Here is a 10,960-nt window from a genome sequence, read left to right as displayed (position 1 = left end):
ATTTTTCACCTGCCCAGTAAAACTACAGCTGAAACGATTGGTTAGTTTACCGACAGAAATGAAATCGGCAACCATTTTTACTTCCATTAAAGTGGACTAATATCTGTGGACTCTTAATTTGAGCCATTTCATGACGTCGGTTCAGGCTTCGTGAAACTGTAACAAGTTTTGATAATTTCTTTTTATAAGTAGGGCTTGATTTGAAATGTTCAGAGAGGAGAGAGTTTCTCTTCTCATTCTCCCACTTGTTCCCAGTTTATCTCAGGATTTTAAAGATGGCAGCTGTCTGGTTCAAGCCTGTTCCACCTTTAATGTATTCCTGAAACATAATTCTAATTATTTGGGGAAAAAACAAACAAACAAACAAAGTGATTGTCCATTTCTCAATACTTTGCAACAACCTTTCCTTATCAGTCTCATGCAGCCGCATTACTTTTAGGAGAAAAGTCCGTCACACAGGAGGAAACAGTTCTTTTACTGGGGACTACTTTCAGCAGCAGATTAACACACATTTTGCTCACACATGTAAATCAGTGCAACAGTCTGGCTCATTTATCAGTTTTTGGACGACAAATCCAAATCAGACTTAAGATTCACAAACAATATTTATAGTTTTATCCATTTATCGTTAGTTTTAGTCTTGTTCGAAGAGAATTACTGCCGAGATCAAAGAGTCATTATTGGAACAGACTTAAAACTCCTCACTGCTACTTTTTTTCAGATTTTGTGTGTGTATGTATCTGACCTTTGGGCTTGTGTTGAACAAATGTTTGTTGGGATAAGAGAAGCTCAGGTTGATTGAGTTCCCTGCAGCTGAGGGAGGTTTCCGTCCTCCTGGGTGAGAGAACAGCTGGACACCAGACCCTCGCTCTCCCCTCAGCTGGAGGAGCCCTGCTGGAAAGGCTGACGGCCGACCGCTCACTGCGGCGTGCACAGCTCGGCTCTCATCAGGCTTTCATCAGAAACAAAATGGAAAAATGGAGGAAGAAAAAAAAAAAAGCCAGAGTCAGAGCAGCTGGTTCTGCCCATTCTGGGAAGGCAGGCCGTGGAGACATAGATTACATTAGTCTGGAGGGTGAAGTGTAGATGTGCAGGGAGGAGAAGGTGGTGCATAGTACAACACGTTACTGCACATTGTCCAACCTTCACCCTCCTCCTCCTCCTCCCTGACAGTGTGAGTGTGGTGCAGGACATGAGCGTGCACGTTTAACACTGCACCTATTCATTCCCTCCGTCCATTCATCATCATGCACGTAGAGAATAGAGGCAAAACTGTTTGGATTCCAGCACGAGGCCGCTCCAAAATCTGAAACCAGAACCTTATGTTTCGGTGTGAACGCCGGCGGAGCAAAACATGGACGCCATGATGGTTGTGTGGAGCTCAAACACCGGACGTCTCTCTGCAGGGACGAGGGATTCTCTCACACCGGAGACACGTTTGAAAGTTGGAAGTGATCGGGTTCTGACTGGTTTTCTGACTTAGTCCAAGCTGATGTGCTGGTGCTGTTCTCACTGTGAGATCAACACATGGGACATTATTGTCTCGCTAATTTAATATCCTGTTCACGTGATGTGTCGCTGTTTACCTAAGATGACTTATGACCTTTCACAACAGCCGGGTGTGTCAGCAGCTTCTAGAACAATGGTCACGACTCACTTCCACTGATAAAATTTGGTATAATTCTTCCCCATCACCATTTCTGAATCAGACAGAACAAAGGAGAATGAAAATATCTTTAAGAAGACTGATGGAGTCAATTATCTTGCAGCACAAACACAATCCAGTGTCAACTATTGAAGTTTTACCCCAAACTTGTTGAGTACTTCCCAAAAAACAACAAAAACTTTGTGCTCTGGAAGTAGAAGTGGAATGATCTCATCTGCTGGGCGCTTTTTTATTTGTTTGAAGAAATCAGGACTTCAGTCCCCACTGGACTCGGTCACTTGTTAACATGAATATGTTCTGTGTAGTTCGGCCCCTGGCAGAGCGAGCGGCATTAATGGGCCTTGGCCTCTTGGCGTTTGCTCACATGGTGTTTTTTTTAATGGAGGGAAACGTGTCCAGCAGCGGCCCTTCATTTCTCCACAGGCGGGCAGACCGCAGACTTCCTGGAAAAGGCAGATGAACATGAGCAGAGGCCGTGAGCCGGGCGCAGCAGCCGGACTGGGACAGGCTGGTACACAGCACATGACCGTTAACTTCAGACGCTTTAAGCTTTAGATCCCATTTATAAACTTGCACATTGAGATGGTTTATCAGAGAAGAAGATAAAGACAAGAAAACACTGTGTTCAAATCTTTACTGTAGATGCTAAAGTTTAGGGTTTGGGGAGGAGAAGTTTTGTTTAATAATTATTTTTGTACATAACAGAAATATCCCTTACTATTAATATTACTTTCTGTATTCATTAGTTTTTCTTTGAGATAAAACCAGCTTGTACTTCATGTTTTCCATATGCCTGAATGTACTGACTGGTGTCTTTACTACACCGCTGCTCGGCTGAGATTCTGAAGGTGACAGGGCCTTTGATCTCAAGGTCGTGACCTTATGGAACCTGATGAAACTTTGAACGTCACGGTCTGTTTCTAAACAATCTCTAAAACTTACTTTTATAAAAAGGCTTATTTGATTGTTTTCAGCATGATCCCTGTTTGTCATTACTTTTAAATAAATAAAATAAATATTTTGCTTGTTGTCTCTGATGTTTTGTATTCTTGATGATTTTGCTTGTCCTCTTTGTGAAGCACTTTAGAATGGCTCCTTTGAAAGGCAACATATAAACAAAGTTATTACTTTTTTGGAGAGAATCCATCACTGAAATCAATGTTCCAGATTTCCTACTCATCCATGTTTTATTTTGTATTGAAGGAAAATATCTTGATAACAGCAGTGGTTGAATAACTCAAACAAAGACCATGAATATTCAGCTGCCTCAGATTTGAAGACCTCTCCACAGCTCTGACTCGTCCTCTGCTCATTGTTCCTTCTCTTCCTCTTCACTGTGCAGTTTGACACTCGGAGGCTGTTTTCACGTTCACCTGCTGAACGAGGAAAGTTTCTCTGTGCATCTTAAATTTCAGTTGAACGTACACGCAGCAGGATTTCCTGACGTCACAACAACAGGCAGCTTACACAGGTGTGATGTGAAAACGTGAAACCTTTAGTGCTTGTAGAGTAAATCATGAGTTCATCTTGTGTCCAGCAGTTTAACTCTAGTTTACAGCCATATTTCATTTTAGAATTAGACCGATATAAGATTAGTGAATCATTGAAGGTATTTGCACATGTGGAAAGTGTAACATAGAGACAGTTTGGCCAATGCACTTTTTTGTGTTAGAAATAAAAGGCTACCGTAGTGACAGAGAGAGTAAAGACTGTATCCTGAGCTGAACTTTAGATTTCCAGTAGCTTCTCTCTTTATTTCAGGTCCCCCTGCTTCATCCTTTATCATGAGACTGACGACCGGTACTTCAGAAGCTCGAGCAGCTTGTGTGTGTTTCATGGAGTTTTCAGATGAATTATGAATCTGCTATCACTGTTGAAAAAGTGGCGAGTTTTCAAGAACCTTAGTTTGCGGCAGACTAAACATGAACGCCAGCTTATTGTACACACACGTGCACACACGCACACACACGACTATAACTCACTTGAAGTGGGCACCACTGGTCTGCCTCTCATTGAACAGCTGCAGAAATAAACACGCTGTAATTATTAAAGGTGGAATGGAATGAGGCAATAAATCCACTTGAATCAAAGGATGAATTCATGACCTCATTATTGTACAAGGGCGAAGGAGACGACTCTTTGTGTATGAAAAACTGAATGTAAGAATATTAATGACTGTGTTAATTTTAAATAAACCTAAAATGTTTAGTTTATTTGTATTGAATAAACTGGAGCAGTGATTTAAAACGATTAAACACAAACACATCCTTAGTCTGTGCTTAACAAACAAGTGAGGGTTAAAATCAACTTGCCAGGTTAAAGTAAACCAATTAAAAACAAAGGAAAAATTCAGACAAACATGAAGCTGCCTTTAAACGTCAAAGCTCCACAGGTTGAGAATTTATCCTTAAAATAAACCATCAGAGACTCGCTCTCCCTCTGGTGGACGGTCAAACTGTGGTGATCACATTTAATCAATTTAAACATCTTAAAATCCACATTTTCTCACTAACAAACATATTTAAAGTTGAACTTCTGAGAAGCTGCATGAAATCTGTTGGATATCACAAGAATTAATGTGACACCGAATATCAGTTAAAAGTATGGATGGTTAGGATTTCTGTCTAAAATGTAACATTCAGATCCTGATTCTTGTGAATAACGTTGAGTATGTGTAACTTCAGATCATGTCACCCTCAGTACATGATCTGAAGTTACACAGAAGTGGAGGTGTTAGAGCTCTTCACACTGCGCTGTGTATTTTTAGACTCTTCCCATCAGACTGGAAAATGATCTTGTTTATAATAATCCTGTTGTGGAGCACAGTTAATAGAACGAGTGAACAACGGCTGAGTGGATTAAACGCTGCTTCGCTGTGATTAAAGAGGAAACGCTGAGAGAAAGAGTGGCTTGTTTATGGACTTTTTGAAAAGCGGAGATGTTTTCTCCAAATACTGGCACATGCAGCATAAAAAAATCAAGTAGAGAGCCCAGCTAACGTGACCGAACCCGAAAATAATTATAAATTTTTTCGTCCAATATTGTAGCATGAGCAAATATCTTTGGGATTTTAAAGGGATACTAATTAATATCAAAATACACCCTATGACAAAGAACTTAAGAAAATAAACTGCATGAGACAAGTAAAATCTTGCGAGTCTAGCGCCATAATCTTACTTTGAAGAAAAGCATGTTCCGTGTCAAACACCAGTTTGTGGAAGTGAACGTGACACGAAATCTTCTCTCACGCGCGCACGCACGCACGCACGCACGCACGCACGCACGCACGCACGCACGCACGCACCTTTAAATAAACCAGATGACGCTCAAGGTTCAAATTAAATCTCGAGACAAAGCAAAACAAAGAATCCTCATTCATTGGTGAATCCTCAGTCTATGTATTGAAGTTCTTACATGTTACAGGTAGAATACACAGTTCATGTATAATGGTTTACAGACAGGCAATATAAAATGGGCTAAATGACTGAAGGATACAAAGAACAGCATATACAATATCTTATTTGAATGATTCAAGTACCTCTAACTTTATACTTCAGTTCTCTGCAGAATTCAAAAGCATCTGTACAAAATGTACAAGAGTTGTATCCCATGTTGCATCATTGGACAAAGATTTCCTCAGGAACTGACGTCACATCCTGCTATAAACTATCAATGTTTAAAGATTGTACAGTTTCAAAAGAGGCAGACCAAGAAAAAAATAAAAGTCCTAAATTACAGAGCAGAGCATCTATTATGACATTTACAGAATTCATTTCTGAGTTTAAACATTTTGGGAGGAGGCGTCTGAACTGAGTCTTAAAATGTAAATTTGGTTTTAACAGCTCAACACATGAAATCACACAATGTGGCTTTAAAATACAGTTTTCTTGGTGTTTCTTTATTGTGGATTACAGGTTCATAATTTCCTAATAATCCCTAATAAGAATTTGCTCGTATTCATAAATAAATAGACAGTGTGAAATGATGATTAATTTATTCAGATTATTTTATCAGGGAAAAACTCAAAGTTTCTTCAAGTTTAGAGTTTTTTTCTCTACAACTTTTGTAGAAACTTTTGTAGAAATTTTTGTTTAAATTATAAAATTTCAAATCACTACTTCACTTACTTACATTTATTTGAGTTTAGATGAAATTGTTCTTACAACAAAAATCATACATCTCCTATAATTATTATAAAATTATGAAACTGTAAAAAATAAAGTTTTACCAGCCTTTCTAAAATCAATGGGAATAAAATGTCTGCATTAAAATCTACAGATAAACATAAAACAGCTTCTGACGACGAGACAGAAATTGAAATCATTCAGAAAGAAATGTTGAAAAATAAAAAGCATAAAAAAAAAAGAATTCTATTTAACATTAAAATAAATCAATAACATGTTTACTTCTATAATCACTGTACATTTTACAACATGTCAAACTGGTAAACATCGGTGGCGTTTTAAGACAAAGGGATTTGTGCAAATAGGTGGAAGCGTGTTGCCGTGGATACGCAGCTGAGAGTTCATAAAAGGAAAGTTTGATATAAAAAAAGATGCCTATACTCATAAGGAGAATCCTATTTAACAATCTGTCAGGATCTCACCTCTTTGTACATCTGATCTGTACATCTTTGTACACTTCTTTTTTTAAAGGTATAAAAAAAAGAAGTTGTCTTTTGTCAGGAAGTGTGACAGGAAGTGTGACAAGGGATTAAACTGAGCCTCGTCGGCGCTCTACATTCAGACCGAGTTAAAAAAAATGTCTTTAATTAGTACGAATTCTTTCAAAGGCCTTAACACTGTACCATTACTTGTTGTAATAGGTCCTCTACTGAGAAGCAGTTTAAAAACAGGGAAGTTGTGAGACGTGCTGACGTGTCCAGCTGTGGTGGCACTAACCGGCTTTTAGGCAGATGTTTCTGAATGATGGGAGGAATAATGAGCAGGGGACCTTCCAGGTGGAGGCGGGGGTTTAGATGCTGCATCTCTCCCAGGCCGGTGACAGTGTCCCTCGAAGTGCTACTGGACGGAGGTTCTGCAGCGTCAGGGTCACTGCGGGTCGTACTGCTGGTAGCGCTTCAGCTTGTCCGGGTCGTTGGAGGCCATTTGGGTGAAGTCCTGGAAAATGTCCTGGTAGGTTTCGTCACCTGCAGGAACGACCAGGACACAAGACATGAGCAACGAAATGAAATCAAAAACACACAGAGCTGCAGTTCCCAACATTTGTTACACTAATCATTCATTTTTGCTTTTTACCTCAAGCAAGGAGCTTAAACGCTCATTTTTAACTGCAGAACAGATTTTCATGAACCTTGGTGGAAGGATGGGACATCGGCCAAGAACAAAACTTATTAAAGTTTGATAAACGCTACAGGATTTACAAAACTCAACATCTACAGTGTAACAACAGATAAAAAGGCCTAAACATTGATCTCCTGCTGTGGCACAGGAGCGTAACAATCTGCAGAGACAACAATCTAACTCTTCACGGACTCCTGTTCAGTTTCCCTATTCCACAACTTCCACAGCTTTGCACAAGGGCACAAAATGCTGCAACAGAATATTACAAAACTAAACTGTGACCACAAACGTGACCAAAATCATTTTAGCATCATCACGTAGGTGCAGAGCAGGTTTAAATACCAGTGTTTTGCAGGGAGGAGGGTTTATGCACAGTGTCATCAGAACAAGAATGAAAAAAGAAGAAAGTCAGCCGTACCTGTCAGAGTTTGGGGCGTGGCTCGAAATATGAAACAGATCAACATAGAGGCAGAGAAAAGAAGGAAAGAACGAAGGAAGCAAAAAGGCAAATGGTTGTGAAAACAGTCTTTTTGATTTGCAACTGGAGATCGACTCAGAAAGAAAAGACAAGCCCACGGAGATGAGTTTTTGTCAGCAACTGTATTGTGTTTAAAGTGCAGGAGTTAATGTACAAAAAATACAGTTGTGTTGGCCTCAGCACCCCAAAGAAAAGAGAAGAACAGAACAAAGGCACAAACTCTGGGGAGGAGAGGGAGAAAAGCAAAAAGATAAATACAGAACAGAGAGAGTGAATTTACAGAGAGAGGAGAATGAGAGCGGTAAAGAGGAGTGGAGCAGTTCTCAACCTGTTGGAGGGTTCATGTGTTTGGATTCCCCCTCATAGGTCGTTTTAAAATCCATTTTTAGACGACAACAGGAGACAAATATCAATTAAAGAAAAATATATCTATCAAAGAAGAATTATAATTCTATTTCAAAAATATATATGTATATATTCCCCAACAAGATTTCATAGATTATTGTTTAAAGCACTGAGCCACGTTCAGGCTGAGAACCACGTCTACACTCAACTAGGTAGAAACACTTGAGCGGAGGGAAGTGTACTTTAAATAAAAACAAGGGCAGAGGGAGGATTGATGAGGTTCCTTCACTTTCATCAACCCTGAATATCCCTCATCAGCCCCATCACTCATCAGCTGATTGGAGGCCCTGGTGAAGTGGCCCGCGCGTATCGGAGAGGACGGCGAGCTGATGCTGGCACAAGCTGAATCCTCTCGAAGCGACGGGAGGATCCTTCATTGACTGGAAGCACATACTTCAGACTCGACCTCTTCTGACAACCGTCCCTCTGTTCCCCTCATCATCACTGCTCCTGTGTTTGCTGTTGACCTTTAAGGCAACAACAGCCAGCAATACTTTCTGTGTCGTTCCCTATCAACAACCATTGCACATGCTAAAATAAAATACTAAGTCAAAAGAAGCGTTTCTTGTCGTAGGTCCAAAACATTCCTGTCTTCTTTTTAAAAAGAGGAGCTTCCCCTCTTAAATCAAAGTCCGGTTACCTACAGCAGCACAACGAGCCCTCAATCTAAGATGCTTTATCATTTTTGGACAAATAGACGACGGTTCTGAGCACGTCCCTGTTCTCATGTCGTCAACACACACACACATGTACAATATTCCATTACCCCAACAATCTAAAAACGTTGTATAAACCGCTCCGTCTCTAAAGTTCACAGAAAACTTTGCCCGTAAAAGTAACAACAACACAATCGGTAATCTCTATTCTAAGTAGTGAATTCAAGACGTGAAATATTGCTCTATCAGCAGCAGGGGGCGCTGCTCTGTCAATGTGAAACAACAGAAATGAGCATTTAATCAAAGTGCTTCGATGCCCTTCAGGGATCAGTGGCTGCATGGAGCGGAGAGGTGAGATGAAACTGGGGTACGTTCGGAATATTGTTTTTTTTCATACATTATCAGTGAGCTTCAAACTCATCTCTCGCCACATTCTTTGTGAATATCTCCTTTTTTTGTAAAGCTCACCTAAGAGTAAGATAAATATAAGACAATACTATACAGGGATACATGTGGATACCTTTCTACACTATTGCACTTGTTGCTTCACTCTGGACCATCCTCAGATGATTTGTCTGTAATCCGCTAACATTCGAGACGATCAATGCGATGGCAACAAAAGGCCTCTTGTCTTACAATTCTGGATTTCCCAACTAATAACCAATACACAACATCGTCCTAACAGGAGGTAAATACATCACAATCAAAACAAGAGAAATCAAGGATGAATGCAGGTGTCCCCCATGGCACTCACCCCTATGCAACCTGTGTGAGTCACTCTCAACTCTGCTTATTTTGTCCCGCGATACAAATGTATGTATGCACATCATTTACAACATGTACAGAATGTATACTTATATATATATATATATATATACAACCCCTATATTTATCTTTATGAAAGAAAATGTTGTAAAATAGACTTTTTCTGTGTCACAACAGCAAGATGCATCATGTTTGGACGACAAAGTAATCAGGCATTGAATATGGTTAAGACTTCAAACAGGGACCTTACAAACAGTCATGGGTAAAGGTACAGCAGTTACAACTATTGATAGGAATGTGCATAAATCACTTCAAATGTTAAAAAGGAAACTTGCCGGTTTATAGACACACATTACGTTTTATGACACTGGTCACATGATAAAAATTGTCATTCACAAGTCACAATTATTGCAAGATAGTAAAACCTGCCTTCACTTTGAGGTCTGAGTGTCACTGGTTACTGATGGTAGTTACTGGGAAGCTAGATTCAGTTTTTTTGTAAAGATGCTGTGACTGGTGGCAGAGACACAACACCAATTAAAAGATAAAAAGTATTTTAGCCCTAAAAACAAATGTCTTATTATTTACTATAAATTACTGAACACCTCTAAAACAGAGGAAATCAACAAAACTAGTGTCATTCAAGCTGTTTTCAGACATGAACACAGCAGCGCAGGCCAGACGCATTCACAACAACCTCTGGAAGATTCAGGCTGTGTAGAGCAGGAGGCAAGATATGATGACGACATCTGCCCTGATCACCAAAAGCTCTCGAATCTCATTGTCTTTCCAAGTTGACATCTTCTTCTGCGTCTTCTACACGTATGACACCTCTTTTTCATCCTGATATGGATATACTCAAACATTTAAAGCAAATTTTCGCCCCCTAGTGCCAGGCAGGAAAAGTTCCAGAAAAATTCCTGAGCAACTGACTCAGACATTTTCTCTACGGCCCCTCTGGACAATATCAGGAATAAAATCCAGTGCATGTCTGAAAGCAGCTTTAGACTTAAAGGGAGAAAAGTACAAACTGTCTAGAAAAAAAGTGACGCTGTTTGCTTTAATTTTGTGCTATCAAATAATTCTACGTGACAGTAACGGTCACTTAACTGAAAAGGAGGATGTTCCACTTTGGAACAAAACTCTACAGTCATGTCCAGAGTCGATGGCTTTAACTCTGTCACATAAACACAGTCGAGGACCGACACTGAACCCCACCAAGGTGCAGTTTGTCCAGCACCCGGCGAGAGCTGGGAAGTTAAAACAGAGGCTGCAGCGACTGAGACACACTGAGTTAGATTCAGTTCACTTTGATCCATCATCACAGTCAGGGGGTCAAATTTCAACAAACCTGGAGGTCTCCTAATAAAAACGCTGCCTCCACTGAGAATGAATTGTCTGAGTATCTAAACCATCTTCTTCTTGTTAATCTGCTGTTTTAAGTGAACTGACTCCAACTCTGAAACCCAGACTTCACATGTCCTCTGCTTTTACAGTGTGTTCTGCTCCTTTGTTTGGAAGAGAGCGGACAGTTATTAAGTTTCGTCCAGCTGCAGGCTAATAAACTCCTGCATGCACTTCCTGTACTGCATTTCGGTGGGGCTGTTGGTGTTATATTGACCTGACTGGCTGTAGGGCCCCTCCGCCTCTCGCATCTCCTCGTTCATCTTCGCCAGTCGCAGCCTGC

General features: G+C 40.2%; 1 protein-coding gene across 7 annotated transcripts in view; it reads right to left on the bottom strand.

The window, feature by feature from the left end:
• Positions 1-5,040: 5,040 nt before the first annotated feature.
• LOC118121056 (arf-GAP with coiled-coil, ANK repeat and PH domain-containing protein 2) overlaps positions 5,041-10,960 on the bottom strand; it is a 47,512-nt gene continuing 41,592 nt past the window's right edge. For 5 of the 7 annotated variants that reach the window (XM_035176696.2, XM_035176698.2, XM_035176697.2 and 2 more), the window contains 2 exons: positions 10,895-10,956; positions 5,041-6,815 (listed from right to left, as the gene is read on the bottom strand). In XM_035176696.2, coding sequence (XP_035032587.2) covers positions 6,718-6,815; positions 10,895-10,956 — 160 coding nt within the window. In that variant the 3' untranslated portion in view covers positions 5,041-6,717. Of the gene's footprint in view, positions 6,816-7,387; positions 10,957-10,960 lie in introns of all 7 variants that reach the window. The other 2 variants (XR_004698270.2, XR_007034820.1) reach the window with 1 other exon arrangement.

This window comes from Hippoglossus stenolepis, chromosome 14 (assembly GCF_022539355.2).
Source record: "Hippoglossus stenolepis isolate QCI-W04-F060 chromosome 14, HSTE1.2, whole genome shotgun sequence".
NCBI classification, from domain to species: domain Eukaryota; kingdom Metazoa; phylum Chordata; class Actinopteri; order Pleuronectiformes; family Pleuronectidae; genus Hippoglossus; species Hippoglossus stenolepis.
The sequence above is the reverse complement of the archived record's forward strand: the minus strand, read 5'-3'. Positions and strand labels throughout refer to the sequence as shown.